Genomic DNA, 20434 nt, shown 5'->3' with positions numbered 1-20434 from the left:
CATGAAACATTGGACCAACACTTTACATGTTGAGTTCATATTTTTGTTCAGTGTACATTTATAAATAGACAAACTAAAGGAAAGAGGGTTATCCGCAATTCACTAATCTACAGTCTATGGAGCAGAAGTGAACCGAATTCAGCTGAACAATACTTCCCACTCTTACTCTGCATGTGTGCAATGACCCACACAGGAGTATCCTCCCATTTCTCTACTTCCTCGTGCCCACAGTAGTGTCCCCCGTTCCTCTGCCAAAACCCCTGGGGTCCTACATGGGCGGGGGTTTAGGAGCACCACCACTCTGGTATCTGTAAAAGAAAAGCAAGCATACAGATAGGGTTTTACAGTGTATCCTCCCCTCTAGAACACTGACCTCTGACCTCAAGACCAAACTAGGTTTACTCACTACAACCCAAGGGTCTGAGTTTAGGACTTTACCCACCTGCTGTCCTGCTCCTGGTTGGGGTTGGTGATGAGGACCCTGTACCCGTTAGGAAGGAGGCCGGTGGATGGCAGGGTGCTTGCCGTTCCTCTGATCTGCCTAAACGTCATCTCTACCTGGGCACTGCGGACATGGTTGGCAGCACTGCTGTGTTTTTGCTTCTTGTCTGAGATGGGAATTAACACAGTTGTGTGGATTAAAGTGGTGCCTCTGACAGGATGAGAGTGTCAAACCCTAATGAGTGGATAACCAAGCCTAATGAGTCCCATAGCATAGCCAAAGAGAGAGAGCGAAAGAGACGTTTGTTCTCTGTGTTGGTTAACAGCTCTGCCAATCATGGAGGTGAATGAAACATATAGTTGAAGTCGGAAGTTTACATACACCTTAGCCAAATACATTTAAACTCAGTTTTTCACAATTCCTGACATTTAATCCTAGTAAAAATTCCCTGTCTTAGGTCAGTTAGGATCACCACTTTATTTTAAGAATGTGAAATGTCAGAATAATAGTAGAGATAATTATTTATTTAAGCTTTTATTTATTTAATCACATTCCCAGTGGGTCAGAAGTTTACATACACTCAATTAGTATTTGGTAGTATTACCTTTCAATTGTTTAACTTGGGTCAAATGTTTCGGGTAGCCTTCCACAAGCTTCCTACAATAAGTTGGGTAAATTTTGGCCCATTCCTCCTGACAGAGCTGGTGTAACTGAGTCAGGTTTGTAGGCCTCCTTGCTCGCACATGCTTTTTCAGTTCTGCCCACAAATGTTCTATAGGATTGAGATCCGGGCTTTGTGGTGGCCACTCCAATACCTTGACTTTGTTGTCCTTAAGCCATTTTGCCACAACTTTGGAAGTATGCTTGGGGTCATTGTCCATTTGGAAGACCCATTTGCGACCAAGCTTTAACTTCCTGACTGATGTCTTGAGATGTTGCTTCAATATATCCACATCATTTTCCTTCCTCATGATGCCATCTATTTTGTGAAGTGCACCAGTCCCTCCTGCAGCAAAGCACCCCCACAGCATGATGCTGCCACCCCCGTGCTTCACGGTTGGGATGGTGTTCTTCGGCTTGCAAGCAACCCCCTTTTCCTCCAAACATAACGATGGTCATTATGGCCAAACAGTTCTATTTTTGTTTCATCAGACCAGAGGACATTTCTCCAAAAAGTACGATCTTTGTTCCCATGTGCAGTTGCAAACCGTAGTCTGTCTTTTTTATGGTGGTTTTGGAGCAGTGGCTTCTTCTTTGTTGAGCGGCCTTTCAGGTTATGTCGATATAGGACTCGTTTTACTGTGGATATAGATACTTTTGTACCTGTTTCCTCCAGCATCTTCACAAGGTCCTTTGCTGTTGTTCTGGGATTGATTTGTATCTCTAGGAGACAGAACGCGTCTCCTTCCTGAGCGGTATGACGGCTGCGTGGTCCCATGGTGTTTATACTTGCGTACTATTGTTTGTACAGATGAACGTGGTACCTTCAGGCATTTGGAAATTGCTCCCAAGGATGAACCGGACTTGTGGAGGTCTACAATTATATTACTTGGCTGATTTCTTTTGATTTTCCCATGATGTCAAGCAAAGAGGCACTGTGTTTGAAGTTAGGCCTTGAAATACATCCACATGTACACCTCCAATTGACTCAAATGATGTCAATTAGCCTATCAGAAGCTTCTAAAACCATGACATCCTTTTCTGGAATTTTACAAGCTGTTTAAAGGCAGTCAACTTAGTGTACAGTGGGGAAAAAAAGTATTTAGTCAGCCACCAATTGTGCAAGTTCTCCCACTTAAAAAGATGAGAGAGGCCTGTAATTTTCATCATAGGTACACGTCAACTATGACAGACAAAATGAGAAAAAAAATTCCAGAAAATCACATTGTAGGATTTTTTATGAATTTATTGGCATATGATGGTGGAAAATAAGTATTTGGTCAATAACAAAAGTTTCTCAATACTTTGTTATATACCCTTTGTTGGCAATGACACAGGTCAAATGTTTTCTGTAAGTCTTCACAAGGTTTTCACACACTGTTGCTGGTATTTTGGCCCATTCCTCCATGCAGATCTCCTCTAGAGCAGTGATGTTTTGGGGCTGTCGCTGGGCAACACAGACTTTCAACTCCCTCCAAAGATTTTCTATGGGGTTGAGATCTGGAGACTGGCTAGGCCACTCCAGGACCTTGAAATGCTTCTTACGAAGCCACTCCTTCGTTGCCCGGGCGGTGTGTTTGGGATCATTGTCATGCTGAAAGACCCAGCCACGTTTCATCTTCAATGCCCTTGCTGATGGAAGGAGGGTTTTACTCAAAATCTCACGATACATGGCCCCATTCATTCTTTCCTTTACACGGATCAGTCGTCCTGGTCCCTTTGCAGAAAAACAGCCCCAAAGCATGATGTTTCCAACCCCATGCTTCACAGTAGGTATGGTGTTCTTTGGATGCAACTCAGCATTCTTTGTCCTCCAAACATGACGAGTTGAGTTTTTACCAAAAAGTTATATTTTGGTTTCATCTGACCATATGACATTCTCCCAATCCTCTTCTGGATCATCCAAATGCACTTCAGACGGGCCTGGACATGTACTGGCTTAAGCAGGGGGACACGTCTCGCACTGCAGGATTTGAGTCCCTGGCGGCGTAGTGTGTTACTGATGGTAGGCTTTGTTACTTTGGTCCCAGCTCTCTGCAGGTCATTCACTAGGTCCCCCCGTGTGGTTCTGGGATTTTTGCTCACCGTTCTTGTGATCATTTTGACCCCACGGGGTGAGATCTTGCGTGGAGCCCCAGATCGAGGGAGATTATCAGTGGTCTTGTATGTCTTCCATTTCCTAATAATTGCTCCCACAGTTGATTTCTTCAAACCAAGCTGCTTACCTATTGCAGATTCAGTCTTCCCAGCCTGGTGCAGGTCTACAATTTTGTTTTTGGTGTCCTTTGACAGCTCTTTGGTCTTGGCCATTGTGGAGTTTGGAGTGTGACTGTTTGAGGTTGTGGACAGGTGTCTTTTATACTGATAACAAGTTAAAACAGGTGCCATTAATACAGGTAACGAGTGGAGGACAGAGGAGCCTCTTAAAGAAGAAGTTACAGGTCTGTGAGAGCCAGAAATCTTGCTTGTTTGTAGGTGACCAAATACTTATTTTCCACCATAATTTGCAAATAAATTCATTAAAAATCCTACAATGGGATTTTCTGGAATTTTTTTTCTCAATTTGTCTGTCATTGTTGACGTGTACCTATGATGAAAATTACAGGCCTCTCTCATCTTTTTAAGTGGGAGAACTTGCACAATTGGTGGCTGACTAAATACTTTTTTTCCCCACTGTATGTAAACTTCTGACCCACTGGAATTGTGATACAGTGAATTATAAGTGAAATAATCTGTCTGTAAACAATTGTTGGAAACATTACTTGTGTCATGCACAAAGTAGATGTCCTAACCGACTTGCCAAAACTATAGTTTGTTAACAAGAAATGTGTGGAGTGGTTGAAAAACAAGTTTTAATGACTCCAACCTAAGTGTATGTAAACTTCCGACTTCAACTGTAAGTGTTCCCCTTAACCAGACACTTTTAGATTATAATGTTGGTATTTGATTAATATTGATGAGGATATCATGATGCACTGTGCGGATGTGCCGTGTGTGTGACAGATAAGAGGGAGTGCTAACTAACGTTTGGGCGTGTCGTGGGGCAGTGCTTCATCCAAGTTGCAGGGCATCAGGATCTCGTGACCCAGGAAGTGCTGCAGCTGCAGTCCTCCACTTAGACTGGTCCCCCGCAGAGGGGCAGTCCGGGACATGAGGGGCAGCAGGCCAGGCAGGTTCATATCCATGCCAGATCCAGGAGCCATGGGGCACTGTGGGGAGAGAGGGAGGGACAGTGAATACCACACCAATACTATACCACAAGAGAGGATATCCTGTATACACAAAGCTACTTTGAGTCAGGTGATATTAATAGGTGTCCATAATAAGTGCACATGGGGACACGTTAGCAACACTGTCTCAAGTCTCTCTGACCTCGGGCCTCCTGTAGCTCAGTTGGTAGAGCATGGCGCTTGCAACGCCAGGGTTGTGGGTTCGATTCCCACGGGGGGCCAGTATGAAAAATGTATGCACTCACTAATTGTAAGTTGCTCTGGATAAGAGCGTCTGCTAAATGACTAAAATGTCATTAATATGTCCTGCATTGCCTCCTATCTACGCTTCCTGCCTCACTGCACCCGCCATAGCTAGTCTCTGCTACACCCACGTTACAGTATGGATGACCAAATTTCTACTGTCTTTCATCACGTGTAGAAATCTAATAAGAGAATGATAATGATCACTCAATAATAATAACAACTGTTGAATGAAAACAAAAACAAGAGGCGGGTGAGAGCAGGAATAAGCCTGAAATGAGAGGGATGGGGGACAAGAGCGGAAAGAGGGTTGTGTATTTATGTTTTTAATGAGAAAGCCCAGGATCCCTCTCTCTCTCTCGTTCCCAAATACTCTCTTAACGAGCACAGGGGGCCGGGTTGACCCAGCTAATAGGGGGGCAAATCCATTGGTGCATTATCGGTCGTGCACATTTCATCTAATCAGCAGGATGAACTGAGCTGGCTTAGGCTGCTTTTAATTCAGCACTGGAGGAGCATTACTGCCCCCGTCTCTCGTTATGTGCAGATCAAATCAGGGAGACAAACTGGGAGAATTTGATCCTTGTTTTTTGGTAGTTGCTGTTTGGTTGTTGTTTTTCTGTCCGCTGTTTGATTTCAAGTTGCATTGCAGTTGACATGATATGGCCCGTTATCTGGCCTTTGACAGAAATGAGGCCTTTATGGCTTTTTAGGTCAGTCTCATAAGGCATGGAGATAACTGTATCTTCTCCTGCAGACCACTGCAGCTAAGAAGACAAAGCTCTTACCAACCAAGTGATATACAAAGGCAGTACCATTACTCTGTTTGTATATTTCTCAGTCAATAAGCTCTCACCTGGACCTCTGTGCAGAGTAGCTCAGCCCTGGTCCTCTCCTCCAGGGTGACCATCACTCCATCCAGAACCTGCAGCCTGGAGAGGCGTAGTACCACCGCCGGCCTATGGAGGGATCGCCGGGCCACCTGGGACAACAAAAAACATTTACTCATGTAGGACCTCAGAGTGAAGGCTGCAAGGCTGTCCTGTAAGGACTAAACTGGCATGGGGCTGTTTGTGAGTCCAACACAGTTCTCTGAATTCACCACCCTCAGAGACCACACTCTCATAATATCCTATGGTCCAGCTAATAACCCCACTAGCCCTACCCTTCTCCCCGGTCCAGCTGATGATAACCTCTGCTCCCCCCTTCACAGGGGACAAAGCTATCCTCTCCGGGGTCAGAGCCCTGTCTGTCCCTGCAGAAGGGAAGGCTGAACGGAGGAGAAGGAGAAGAGAGGAGAGATGGTCTGGCCAGGGCACATGGGTGCAGCAGTGATCTCATGCGGCTGACAGCAGGAGGTATTGTCTCTGGAGCGGCTGTTGGCTCTCCACCCTGGCAGGATTAAGCCCCATGGGGAGGGGAAGGGGCGGGGGGATGGGGGCAGTGGGGTAAACATGCTGGCCCAGTTGAGAAGGCCTCAATGGATGGCAAGCCCTCTGCACTGGGCACTGACAGCTCTGGGCACTGACGGCTCCAGATGGGTGCTGAACCCGGGCCAATAGTGTCTGATAACGGCCCTGCCATTTGGTCAGCGGATTTGTCTCTGATGCCGGCCAGTTTGAGGCACAGCAGACGGTCCATCATGTAATCGCTTAATTTAGAACTACAGAGTTGCACTGAGTGTTGCACTCAGGGGCATTTCAGTCAAAATGAACACACACTGAAATCCTGGCGAAGTAGTAAGTTGACCATTTTCATACTGTCATGGGGGTAAAACTATTCACTGAGCTCTTGCTTGATTGAAGTAATTGTAGCTTCCAGTAGACATACAAGGTTGTAACCGACACTGGTAAAAAAAAAAAGAAGATACTCACAGGATTCCCTACAACTGACAGCTCAATCAGGGAGGGAAGGACTTCTAGCTTGTCCAGCTCTGAGATGTCCTACAGGGAATAGAAAGGAGAGATAAGACATACAGTGGGGAAAAAAAGTATTTAGTCAGCCACCAATTGTGCAAGTTCTCGCACTTAAAAAGATGAGAGAGGCCTGTAATTTTCATCATAGGTACACGTCAACTATGACAGACAAAATGAGAAAAAAAAATCCTGAAAATCACATTGTAGGATTTTTAATGAATTTATTTGCAAATTATGGTGGAAAATAAGTATTTGGTCACCTACAAACAAGCAAGATTTCTGGCTCTCACAGACCTGTAACTTCTTCTTTAAGAGGCTCCTCTGTCCTCCACTCGTTACCTGTATTAATGGCACCTGTTTGAACTTGTTATCAGTATAAAAGACACCTGTCCACAACCTCAAACAGTCACACTCCAAACTCCACTATGGCCAAGACCAAAGAGCTGTCAAAGGACACCAGAAACAAAATTGTAGACCTGCACCAGGCTGGGAAGACTGAATCTGCAATAGGTAAGCAGCTTGGTTTGAAGAAATCAACTGTGGGAGCAATTATTAGGAAATGGAAGACATACAAGACCACTGATAATCTCCCTCGATCTGGGGCTCCACGCAAGATCTCACCCCGTGGGGTCAAAATGATCACAAGAACGGTGAGCAAAAATCCCAGAACCACACGGGGGGACCTAGTGAATGACCTGCAGAGAGCTGGGACCAAAGTAACAAAGCCTACCATCAGTAACACACTACGCCGCCAGGGACTCAAATCCTGCAGTGCCAGACGTGTCCCCCTGCTTAAGCCAGTACATGTCCAGGCCCGTCTGAAGTTTGCTAGAGTGCATTTGGATGATCCAGAAGAGGATTGGGAGAATGTCATATGGTCAGATGAAACCAAAATAGAACTTTTTGGTAAAAACTCAACTCGTCGTGTTTGGAGGACAAAGAATGCTGAGTTGCATCCAAAGAACACCATACCTACTGTGAAGCATGGGGGTGGAAACATCATGCTTTGGGACTGTTTTTCTGCAAAGGGACCAGGACGACTGATCCGTGTAAAGGAAAGAATGAATGGGGCCATGTATCGTGAGATTTTGAGTGAAAACCTCCTTCCATCAGCAAGGGCATTGAAGATGAAACGTGGCTGGGTCTTTCAGCATGACAATGATCCCAAACACACCGCCCGGGCAACGAAGGAGTGGCTTCGTAAGAAGCATTTCAAGGTCCTGGAGTGGCCTAGCCAGTCTCCAGATCTCAACCCCATAGAAAATCTTTGGAGGGAGTTGAAAGTCTGTGTTGCCCAGCGACAGCCCCAAAACATCACTGCTCTAGAGGAGATCTGCATGGAGGAATGGGCCAAAATACCAGCAACAGTGTGTGAGAACCTTGTGAAGACTTACAGAAAACGTTTGACCTGTGTCATTGCCAACAAAGGGTATATAACAAAGTATTGAGAAACTTTTGTTATTGACCAAATACTTATTTTCCACCATAATTTACAAATAAATTCATTAAAAATCCTACAATGTGATTTTCAGGATTTTTTTCTCCTCATTTTGTCTGTCATAGTTGACGTGTACCTGTGATGAAAATTACAGGCCTCTCTCATCTTTTTAAGTGGGAAAACTTGCATAATTGGTGGCTGACTAAATACTTTTTTTCCTCACTGTATTATACTGTATGTCCTACCTACTTAAAACCCCCCCAATCCATTAGGGCCAAACCTCATCCAAATTTTGAAGCTGTGAAAGTGGAGGGGGGCAGCTCATGGGAGAGATTACATGTGTGATCTCTCATTAATCTCATGAGAGTTTGGGCATGCTAAAGGGGAGCGGGGGCGTCTCTCTCCCCCACGGAATGTGACTGAGCCGGGCTGTGACTCACACAGACCTCCATTGTGAAGGGTGGTTTGTTGGGGATGATTGCTGCGTTTTCATGTCTTAATTGAAAACATGAAAAGATTAAGGAAGAAAAAGAAGCAAAGTGGAAAAAACTAGGGACAAAGCGCAAATCACCCGCCTGGGGTGAGAATGAGATGTAGGCTGAGAACCTGATTACACGTTGCCTTGATTGTTCCTCTCTGTCCTCATACGTATAACCCTGACCTTCAATCAATGTTGATTCTCCTTAATACTAGCTACCCCACACACACACGCCACAGTGGGGTGGTAACAATCTATAATTATGGCACTATATTTCCACCCCCTTGTTTGCATACACTGTAGATCAAAATAAAACACATTTTACACGCCAAATGCTTTGCACGTTATGAGTGCATCACCATAATTCAGTAACTGCAGTACAGACTTTGAACTTGGTGGACATTTCCACACTGTGAATGAATGAATTCCTCATTACAGTATATGAATGCATATGAATGGCTCAGTATTGCCAGAAAGGGTAATGACTTGCAGTTGCAGGACACTGGAGGACTGCTGGAGGAGGAGTACCTGTAGTTTGTTCATGCCCAGGAACAGCCTCCTCAGCTCAGTAAGGGGTTGGAGGTGGTTAAGTTCCCGGAGGCGGTTCTCTGCCAGGTGCAGCTCCAGCAGGAAAACCTGACCAAAAAAGGAGTTCTCCCCCAGGGCCTTGATCCGGTTCCGGTCCAAGACCAGCTCCCGGAGCCGGTGCAGCCCCTCCAAGCCCTCCACCTGGCTGATCTCATTACCTGAGAGGAGGTAAGATATGAAATCAGTAGGTAATTACATGACTACAGCTACCCCTGTTACTGATATGATTTGACCGGGCTGCATCATTGCAAATTACAACTGTGTGAATTTCAATCATACACTCTGAAATACACTCAGATACTTAAAGGGGAAATCTGCAGTTGAAACAACAACACAGCGGCTACCCGCCACTGTTTTTGGTAAACAGCTGAGGGATGGGGCTTGAGAAATGTAACCACTCTCAAATTCTTAGACAGAGCTATCGATGGGACTGACCATCCATGAGATCAAAATAATAGTTTTAAACATATTTTGAGGCTATACAGTGTTTGTTTACAATTTCATTGTTTACAAACAATGGAATAAAACAAGCTTATATTGTGGGTTCTGATGGGTAACAACAGTTGAACCAAGCTCATGAGGCATTTATAAGTTATATTCTTCAAGAATCAATGGGCATATATATAAAAGTACAAAAATGTATGTAGCAACTACAGATTGCCACTTTAAAGTGGAACTGGAAAAGGTGCATCTTCTGCTCTGAATCCGTGTGTATAGTGGTGCGTACAAAGCTGTCTCGACAGGTTTATAAACCGACACCCAAGGTGGGATTAGGGTCAGACAGTCACCCAACTGAAGAAAACAATAATCAAATGCAAACAATGGCAGACAGAAAAAGGCACTGTTTTCCCGTGACTCATTGCCATTCCCATTTAGTTTCTATTCTTGTTGCCTCATCTCCACCTGGACAGGTCTGAGAGAGCCTTGTCTGTGACTGAGCTGTGCTTTTCGTCAGCTTTGAAACCTGAAGGAAGCTGTTACTGTACCTTGGAGGAAGAGTGCTTTGAGATTGGTGAGCCTGCTGAGCTGCAGATTGGCCATATTGGAGATGCCATTGTGGCTTAAATGCAGCACCTCCAGGCTGCCCATTAGTGGCTCCAGGCTGTCTGCAGGGCCCACTTCCCTGAAAGAGAGGGACAGAATGGGAACTCTGAGCGTTAGCTGCCTCTCTGACTGAATGCACCTTCTCTCCCCAGTGCCTCATTTAGAAGGCCAGACCTCACAGGTGCACAACAACTCAAGGCAAACACAGTCAGGCAGACCACACAAAAGCCTGACCCCCCCCCACCCCCCCCAACCCCCTTCACATTTGAAACCTTTTACTTTATGTAAACTCTCCTCTGGTCTTTTTCAATAGTAACAGTGAAAAGGGAGATTTGTGATTTTCTAAGAGCAGCTAATAAAAGCCTAAAAGCTTTGTCACGTCAACAGGTTCGTGCTGCCCCCAAGTGGCTGAAAGTAGAACAATATACTCTATTGCAACAAAGACATGAAATGAGTCCTTTGCCAACCACACCGTATACTGAGAAGACAGAAAGGTTTAAAGCTATTCATGAATTGTACATTTCCATCTCACAAACTAGGTTTAAAAAGTAATACATTTTAATATCATGTTAAAATAATAGACTTTTATCTGTACTGCTGGTACCTGCTGCCTTTTGATGAGCCCTGCTGGCCGTAGCCACTGGAGTTCACCTTGTGGTAGAGAATCTGTCTGTTAGTCAGGTGGGCCTGGGCCTTCTGCCTGGGCAGGATGGATTCTATGTGGTTATAGTTCAGACATAATGCCTACATGGAAGAAAATAAGAAAATGTTTATTGTTGATGGTTTAAAAAACCTGACAGTGCAACTGATAAATAGAAAATATATGACACAGATTACATTTTAGAATGGTCGGAAAAGTCTGGCCGGTTGGTAACAATCACTTGGCAGGCCCACCTTGATGTTGGGCAGGTAGACAAGGCCACTGAAGGAGGTGAGGTTGTTGTGCTCCAGGTTGACACTGCGCATGTTCTGGAACAGGTCTGCTGGGGCCAGGTCCACCATACTGGGGAGAGAGGGAACAGTTTATACACACTCACTCTTTCTTTTACCGTCTCTTCTACTCATCTAAAAGGTGACTGAAATACTGTGATGTACTCCTACACAGTACACTATGGTCAATGACCTGATGGCACTGGATTGCAGGTTGAGATCAACGATGTCGGAGTAGTTGGAGTGTCCCAGTTTCTCTGCCACCATGTCAGGGGTCAGGCGTCCACCAAACACATCCTTGGCATTCTCACACTCCGTCATTTCCTGTGGGTCACAATGACGTCACTTCTGTTTCATCTCAATTCAGCAAACGTTTATGTATCTCTAAAACGAATAGCTCTATTTGATTATGACGTAAACATACCACTGCAACCCCATCCAGTGCCTTTAGAGAGGGTAAGTGGAACACCACATAAATCCTGTAGTTTTCCACTTTCTCCACTAAAGGATTACCATACAGATCCAGAATGATTAAGTTTGTCAAAGCCTAGAAATAAAAGGTCAAAAACAATAATCATACTTTATTTTAATTTCCACATTGACTATTAGTAACAGTGTATAAAAAACAGCTTTTCATGCTTGGCTGTGTGAGGTCAGCTCACCTTCAGGTGGTAGATGTCTCGTGTGGTGGTGATGATGTTGTTGCCTATGTACAGCTCGAATAGTGAGCGGGCCCTATGCACCCCGTACAGGGAGCCAATGCAGTTGTTCTCCACAGACAGGAAGTGGAGGTTGGGCAGCCGGTCCAGGACAGTGCCGTCCAGACAGGACAGCTGGTTCCCATTCACACTGAGCTTAGTGAGCTGGTGCAGTTTGGACACACCTGAGAAGACAAAGATATGGAGGGATATCTCATACATCTTTGATGGACATGATTCCCTTGTCAATGCCAAATTATTTTCTCTTCCTTGAATAGACCTAGTGCATTCTGAACCAAGAGTGCCAAGGGTTTTCTATTGTGTTAAAAGATATATGACAACACTTCATCATTTGTCATGTGGCGACCATTGAGATTAGGACTGACCGTCTAGCCTAGAGATGCAGTTGTCATTGAGGGACAGCTCCTCTAGATGCTGGCAGTTGTCCAGACCCTCCACTTTAGAGATGTCGTTGTCATTGAAGGAGGCCCAGCGCAGGTTGACCAGTTTGTCCAGGTTGGTGAGCCTGGAGAGCCTCTGGCTGTCAAGGTTAAGGGCTGTGATCTGCTCAGAGTTCAGAGTTCACTGTTAAGTAAACAGACTGCACTTGTACCGCAGATGAAGCACCTGGAGAGAATCCATAAACTACAAGCTGAAACGCATACATCTTTATTGTTCCTGGACTCCAGTATTGTGTATGTTAGTATTTGTTTCACCTTGGTGGTCCAGCCTGGCTCTAGGTCTCCAGTGATGTCCCAGGGCAAGGGGCTGAGTTGATCCAGGAGCTGGGCTGCAGAAAGCAGGCTGAGACTGCGGGGACGCTCACTGTCCGTCCGGGAGTGGGCCAGTAGAGATGCCTGTAGCCACAGTGTGAATCAGACTGAGGAATTACTACTCTCAACACAGAAGGTAGACCAAACTTTCTCACGCAGCATGCAACAGCAAAGGTAGCCCGCTTACATTAAAGTATTCAACCTAATCTGGCAAATCATGAACTAAGAAGAGTGATTGTCTTGTCTAACTCTTACCTGGTTGATTCTGGAACCTGCAGCCATCTGAACAGCAGCGCCTGCCTCTTCCTCTGTCACCAGCATGTCATCCAGGTGTGTAAGGTTAATCAGACGTCCCAGAACAGTCATCCTTACCGCCTCGGGCTGGGACAAACACATCACCTTCATCAGCAGTGTCTTATGGTCTTACTATATGGACACTAGACTAGATCCATGTTAAAGCTGGTGTTAGTGTGTGTGGTTTTACCCTATGCCAGGGGTTGTGGCGGGTGTCCAGTCTCAGCAGGTTGGGGGCATGTTTCCGGAGCACAGCCGTCTCCTCCCTAGCGCGGGTCAGCTGGTTCCAGCGCAGGTCCAGCTGATTGAGCCGCCCCAGCCCCCTCAGCCCCTCCAGGGTCAGCAGGTGGTTGTAGCTGGCGTCCACAAACTCCAGGTTGGGCTGGAGGAACACAGAGAAACATATTTACTGTATGTAGGACTCCAAGTTGATAATGATTCATGAAGATTGGTTGACCTAAACGCCCCACCCGTCAGAACGCACCATGTGGGAGATGTCGTCTAGTTGTGTGAACTCGTTGAAGCTGATAGTCAGGCGGCGCAGGGCTGTCAGTCGAGAGATCTCCTTCAACTTACTCAGGCTGTTGCCATGGAGATTCAACACCTTTGACCAGGGAAGAAGAAATTAGAAGGTGGGGCACCGGCACAGTACAGAGGGGAGATCAGTGCTAAACCTAGTGGGGCTAAGGTAACATTATCTGTTAGTCCCTCACTCAGAGGCCTGAACCCTTACTGTAATCTGACTGAGGACGTTGGCCCTGGCTACATTGAGTAAAGTCTTCTCGTCCAGGCTCAGCATCTTGGGCCGCGGTTTGAGCATGGGCTCCATGTTTAGAGTCTCCTTGTCCAGGTTGATATCGTTGGGAGTGGGGTCGTCTGTGCCTCTGCTGCTGGGCTCTGGGAACACAGGCTGGGCTCGGTCCTGAGAGGAGGGAACATCATAGTGGAGAGGACAAACAGTTGGTGAATATCAACACCTGGTTTTGTGGGTTTACAAAAATTGGAACATCGAAAGACAAACAGGGTATACTTTTTCCTACCTGCGTGATATACTCAAAGTCGATGAGGTACTCCGGCAGGACAAGCTCATGGTCAAATACAAACCACTGACTCTGTCTCAGACTGCAGTCACAGCCGCTGTGGATCTTGGAGGAGCAAGGCCTCTCTATATGGATAGAAGTCTCAGGTTGTTCAACAGGAGGATGGAATAGAAGAATGTTGACTTTTGCTGGTTGTTTCCATTCCACTGTCACCAGTAAAAAACTGGTTGTTCTGAAAAGTAACAGTTGTGATATTTCACATGACATTACCTGCATTTGTCTTATGGACCTGCTCTGGGCTCACATTGCGGTAAACAGAGTGAGCTTTGGGGTAGTTGAGGGCATCCACTGAATCCCCTTCACGGATGGGGAAGCTGCGGCCCAGGAACACTTTGGACACAATGACCTGACCTTGAAACAGGAGGACAGTTAGAATAATTTCAGTTTCTCTGACACAGGTTCATTAAAAGCAAGCAAATATAATTTGTACATTTACATTTTTTTACTGGTTTTATCCTCAAGGTTTCATTAGCAATACAAAGTAATTGAAGTGTGCGAAAGGATGAAATAGGACCATATAGAGCGTGTCTGAAAAGGAGAGGGTCTATGCTCTGCTTGGAGGTGCTTTGGTTGGCCTGTCTCTGTGTGTACTCAATCCTAGGCCTGTCCGTCACACTCAGGCTGTTAGACAATGGTACAGCTCTCTCTCTGCCCAGGGCCTAACACAGACACAAGACACATGACAGTGTCAAGAACTACAACAATGACACAATCTCAGGCATAGTGTACAGCCTAAATAAGCAATATGTGTACCTTATACATATCTGCTGTTTTAAAGCCGTCCTCTGGAATGTGCAACATCTCATTCTTGTCACTGGTTCTTTCAGGATCAGACACATAGAACAGGTACTCCAGCCAGCGTTTGTAATTCCTGCACAGATGGAACTGCAGTCAGACATATGTAAATACAGTCAAAATATTGCAGTTTACATGGTCTGTTACCAAAAAACATAAATGTTCAACTATTTCTGTGTAATATTAGACATAGGCATAATACTGAGGAGCGGAGGTGAATATCACAGAGAAAAGGAACGCTGCGTGTAGAAGAGAGAGGTGCCATTTTAAGATTTCACAGTCTCATCATGGACACTCACTGTGAGAACATCGTCGACTCCTCGCTGGCCAACAGGGTATGAAGCTTGTCCTCGAAGCGAAGCCGTAGCGCACGGTTATGGATGCGGATGATACTGTTGATCTTGATGCCAGTGATGCCCTGAGCCTTGTAGTCCCACGCACAGAACCGGGACAGCAGGAGGTCATAACAGGAAGTGAACCTTTTGGGAGGAGAGCGAAAACAGTGGACTCAGTAGCTAAATGCTGCAAATCACCTACACAAATCACTTACACAAATCACCTTCACAAATCACCTACACAAATCACCTACACAAATCACCTACACAAATCCCCTACACAAACGAGGTAAACTCAGTCCGCAGAAAACTGGGATAACACATATCATTACATTATCTAATACTATATGACCACACAAGTCATTTCCCTGCAGTTACCCTGGCTAATGTCACTGTTATATAAAAGGAGATCATTTGTACCAGGGGTCTGTGGAGCAGCCCTCTTCAAACCGAATATTCCCCACTGTCTCAAGCTCCATTAGCAGAAAGTGGACCATCATCTCGTTCCTGTTGGTGGCTTGGGCCAAGTCCCGCTGGTACCAGGACTCAATCCTACAAAAACAAGATAAAAACACTCTACTTTTCACACTTCATCATCTTAGTGCCAATAGAAAACTTACATATAAACAACAATGCCAAATGAGATTGTATTAAGCCCCTCTAAACTCAAAGAATCTCTCTTGGAGGTCTAATCCATTATTCATGTATATGAACTCACTCCTCCAGCCTCCTGTTCCACAATTGCAACCTTTCCTTCAGGGTGTCCAGCTTGGAGAGGATCTTGTGTTCCAGGCCGGGGTCGCGGGTGATGTCAGCAGGGGTGTCACTGCGGTCCCCTGAGCCCTCACTCAGCGGTGACAGTCCATCCTCCCAGGTACGGGCCGACTTCCTGCACAGGGCCTGCACCTCCGACAGCTCACACTCCAGCTGCTCAAGACACCAACACAACAGTCATATTAAGCACCACTGTAAATGTATGACATATGCATCAAAAGTCCATTGTTGAGGGCATAGTGTTGTACTGACGTTTTTGAGGGCATAATTGAGAGCTCTGATGCGGTCCTCTGGCAGCTGTAAGAGATTCCTCTTGTTCTCCAGCAGATTGGCCTGGGTCTCTGCCAGGTTCCTCTGGGCTGTCCGCACACGCATGTTGTAGTACATCATCTTCTTCATCACAGTGGACTGGAATGAACAGATGTTACAATGTACTGTATGCAATGGAACCCCTTTATTTATATAGCATAGTTCATTAGACTGTAATTACAAGATTAGAAAAATAGCAGCACTGGAAAAATACATCCATCATCAGAGTTCAGGGATGACTCATTAAACAAATGCTGGTATCTCTCAGGAGTAGAGAGTATCAGACATAGAGATCCTATTAAATTATTAGAATGACTATGTCATCAACCCTCAAAGTTCCTGAATCTTATGATAATGGCAGCCATTTTAGTCAAGGAGAAATCTAACTTCTTTACCAAAATGGCTGATCTTTTATACTGTCATAAGATAATTAATGTCCATTCTAGTATTCTAATTGCTAATTCTATGCTATCAGAGCCCTGGAGATCGCACAGTGACAGCAGTTACGAAAGCTGACCCTTGGGACTGTTGACCTGTACCTCAGCAGCGTCCTTCAAATGCTTGCTGGAGACGTCGTAGGTGTCAAGCCGCTGGAGGCCTGGCATGTGGTAGAGCACGTGGGTGGCATAGTTACACAGCAGACATACTGGGGTGGGACTTGACTGGGGGTCCTTCAGTCCCAACTCTCTCAGAGAGGGCAATGGGGCCAGGAGGGTCAGCTCCTGTTATACACCACGATAACATGATGTTGATGCTTAAGAGGGACAATTGAAGCATGCACAACCCTGATTGGCTTCAACCCCACTAATGGTTTGGATACTGTATACAGTGCCTTCGGGAAGTATTCAGACCTCTTGACTTTTTCCACATTTTAAATACCCTATAATGACAAAGTGAAAACAGGTTGTTGCAAATGTATTAAAAATAAAATACAGTATTCAGACCCTTTGCTACGAGACACGAAGTTGAACTCAGGTGCATTCTGTTTCCATTGATCATCCTTGAGATGTTTCTACAACTTAATTGGGAGTCCACCTGTGGTAAAAAAAAAAAATTGATTGGACATGATTTGGAAAGGCACACACCTGTCTATATAAGGTCCCACAGTTGACAGTGCATGTCAGAGCAAAAACCAAGCCATGAGGTCGAAGGAATTGTCCGTAGAGCTCCGAGACAGGATTGTGTCGAGGCACAGATCTGGGGAAGGGTACGAAATAATTTCTGCAGCATTGAAGGTCCCCAAGAACACAGTGGCCTCCATCATTCTTAAATGGAAAAAGTTTGGGACCACCAAGACTCTTCCTAGAGCTGGCCGCCCGGCCAAACTGAGCAATCGGGGGAGAAGGGCCTTGGTCTGGGAGGTGACCAAGAACCTGATGGTCACTCTGACAGAGCTCTAGAGTTCCTCTGTGGAGATGGGAGAACCTCCCAGAAGGACAACCATCTCTGCAGCAGTCCACCAATCAGGCCTTTATGGTAGAGTGGCCAGACGGAAGCCACTCTTCAGTAAAAGGCACAAGACAGCCCGCTTGGAGTTTGCCAAAAGGCACGTAAAGGACTCTGACCATGAGAAACAACATTCTCTGGTCTGATGAAACCAAGATTGAACTCTTTGGCTTGAATGCCAAGCGTCACGTCTGGAGGAAACCTGGCACCATCCCTACGGTGAAGCATTATTGTGGCAGCATCATGCTGTGGGGATGTTTTTCAGTGGCAGGGACAGGGAGACTAGTCAGGATCGAGGGAAAGATCCTTGATGAAAACCTTCTCCAGAGCGCTCAGGACCTCAAACTGGGGTGAAGGTTCACCTTACAACAGGACAACGACCCTAAGCACACAGCCAAGACTACGCAGGAGTGGCTTCGGGACAAGTCTCTGAATGTCCTTGAGTGGCCAGGACTTGAACCCGATCTAACATCTCTGGAGAGACCTGAAAATAGCTGTGCAGCGACGCTCCCCATCCAACCTGACAGAGCTTGAGAGGGTCTGCAGAGAAGAATGGGAGAAACTCCCCAAATACAGGTGTGCCAAGCTTTTAGCATCATACTCAAGAAGAATCAAGGCTGTAATCACTGCCAAAGGTGCTTCAACAAAGTACTGAGTAAAGGGTCTGAATACTTATGTAAATGTGATATTTCCGTTGTTTTATTTTTAATACATTTGCAGAAATGTCTAAAAATCTGTTTTTGCTTTGTCATTATGGGGTATTGTGTATAGATTGATGAGGGGAAAAAACAATTTAATCAATTTTAGAATAAGGCTGTAACGTAACAAAATGTGGAAAAAGTCAAGGGGTCTGAATACTTTCCGAATGCACTGTATACAGAATCTACTATAGATTAGGCTGTCAAGATATTTGACTGAGAAGTAAGCCTGTAAATGACCATATGCAAAGGTAGTAGTCAGATATCAGATTGAGAAGGTGCAGAATTAAAACCTTTCATTATTTGAAAAGTTAATGGGGTTTTTTCTTACCTTAAAAGAGCTGATCTTGTTCCCAGATAAATTCAGATTTTCAATGCTGATATTAGGATCAAGACTGTGTCCTGTGAAACAGATTGAATAATTATCATTATAAGTAAATCAAAGATGTAATCTGTCAAGTTTATAGCGTTGGAGATTAACCTTCAACCCACCTATCTTTTCAATGTTATTGTCAGCTAGATTCAGCTCTCTCAGCTTTTGAAGCGTGTTCAATCCCTTTAAACAGGTATGAAGAAAGGATGAGACATCTAAAAAAAAGGTGATTTAAAAAAGAACAATCTATACAGATTATGAGGTACTTTACACGACACAGAAAAGCATCCATACCTCTATGTGAGTGATGAAGTTGTTGTTAAGCCACAGCACCTGTAGATTGACAAGTGACTCCAAATTCTCAATCTTACTGATCTGATTGTCATAGATGTACAGCTTCTGTAACTGATGGCAATTCTGAAGTCCAGAAATGTCCTACAATAATGAAAATAAATACCCCACAAAATATTATTGTTGGTATTAAAGATAATAATGCAAATCATAGCTTGATGACAGTTATTTTGCAGACATTTTGCAGTCTATTCTGAATCGAGAAATCAAAGATAGTCAATATAATTCTGTTTTAGATACTCTTTAGATGAAAACTCTACACACACATCTCCAAGATGTCAGCACGAAGAGAAACCTGGATCTTACTGTCAGCTGACATTCCACCACCCAGAGCTCCCGAAGCAGGGGGCATGACTCAAGGCCCTTGATGTGACTGATACTCTGGCCTACCAATGTGAGCTGGCACAGCCTTGGGAAAAGGGAGAGCCCAACCATACGCGGATAACCCGAGAAAAACACCTCCAGGGCTGTGATGCTGCTACCTTCCTGGGGTATCTTCTCATAAGACACCCCATTGGCAATGCACTGTTGAGGTACAAAAAAAGGTTGTCTCCACAAGCCAAACAGAAAATGATACTATTTTTAATCATAAGTATCTGGTTGACACAAGACATTTATGACAAAATTACACTCACCAGTTCTTTGACAACCTCCTCGTCACCATTATGTCTTTGCTTTTCACTCTGTATCATGTTTTTCTGTGCTGAAATATAAGCAATTGTTGATCATGTCATGTATAACAAAAAATTAAATGCTCAAATAAGGAACATTGCTAAACTTAGCTTGTCTTGGGGGCTGGAGGGTGTTGTCTGGGGGTAATGTTAGCTATCAGTAACAAGCATCTGAAAAAAGTCATTAAATCTAACGTTTGCTAAAATTTGAGGACAGATAAGAGATTAAAAAAAACATTTAATATAAGTATAAATAGCAAGAAAACGTGATTTGTGTCACTCAATAATTATTTTACTAGTTAGCTCTAGCTAAGCTAACGTCGTTAGCCTGCTAGCTAACTGTAACGTCAGCTAATGCACATTTACTTACATTCGAAGTTGCAGCCTGCACAAGAGTTCACTGTCACTGACACTGTCTGCTCAGACCACTAAGTTAACGTCATACCAGTTTTGGACATCTGATATTGCTGCTATTGTCTTCATGAAAACAAAAATATAATTTTAGGGTGTTTATATGATAGACATTGTGCACCTGTAGCTAGCATGCCCCAGCAGGGTTTGTCATCAACCCGTATCCAGGGAAGTGCTTCCCCGTTGCTCAGGAGTCATCTTAACTTTTTCTTTGTACTTTTGATCATCACCACACGAGGACGCTACAATGCAATTCATTTGAGCACAAACTGGCATGAACAGAACAAAGAAATGGTCCTCAACTGGATATTTGCACGAGTGAAATTACTTGCATCTACTAACGTGAAATTTTTTAACAAAAATAAAAATACAACAGTGTCGTATGTTGAAACATAACATGGTACAGCAATATTACAATTTGCGTTATTATTGTGATA

The 20434-nt window shown here is 44.7% G+C and overlaps 1 protein-coding gene across 1 annotated transcript; it reads right to left on the bottom strand.

Annotated features, from left to right (window-relative positions):
* Nucleotides 1-268: 268 nt before the first annotated feature.
* lrrc9 (leucine rich repeat containing 9) lies at nt 269-19607 on the bottom strand (the record flags this gene model as incomplete). The annotated part of the gene is made up of 32 exons (XM_084143724.1): nt 269-308; nt 443-608; nt 4128-4311; nt 5432-5557; nt 6450-6518; nt 8936-9153; nt 9982-10118; nt 10644-10783; nt 10934-11042; nt 11163-11293; nt 11394-11516; nt 11632-11852; nt 12054-12231; nt 12384-12524; nt 12696-12821; nt 12925-13116; nt 13219-13338; nt 13468-13656; nt 13775-13899; nt 14045-14185; nt 14349-14493; nt 14588-14705; nt 14929-15108; nt 15385-15516; nt 15683-15891; nt 15991-16146; nt 16587-16769; nt 18523-18593; nt 18684-18747; nt 18859-18999; nt 19222-19440; nt 19551-19607. 32 exons carry the CDS (start codon nt 19605-19607, stop codon nt 269-271), a joined length of 4551 nt encoding a protein of 1516 aa, XP_083999850.1.
* Between the last annotated feature and the right edge of the window lie 827 nt (nt 19608-20434).

The sequence above is a fragment of the Coregonus lavaretus genome, assembly GCF_964263955.1.
Source record: "Coregonus lavaretus genome assembly, chromosome: 27".
Classification (NCBI taxonomy): domain Eukaryota; kingdom Metazoa; phylum Chordata; class Actinopteri; order Salmoniformes; family Salmonidae; genus Coregonus; species Coregonus lavaretus.
The sequence above is the reverse complement of the archived record's forward strand: the minus strand, read 5'-3'. Positions and strand labels throughout refer to the sequence as shown.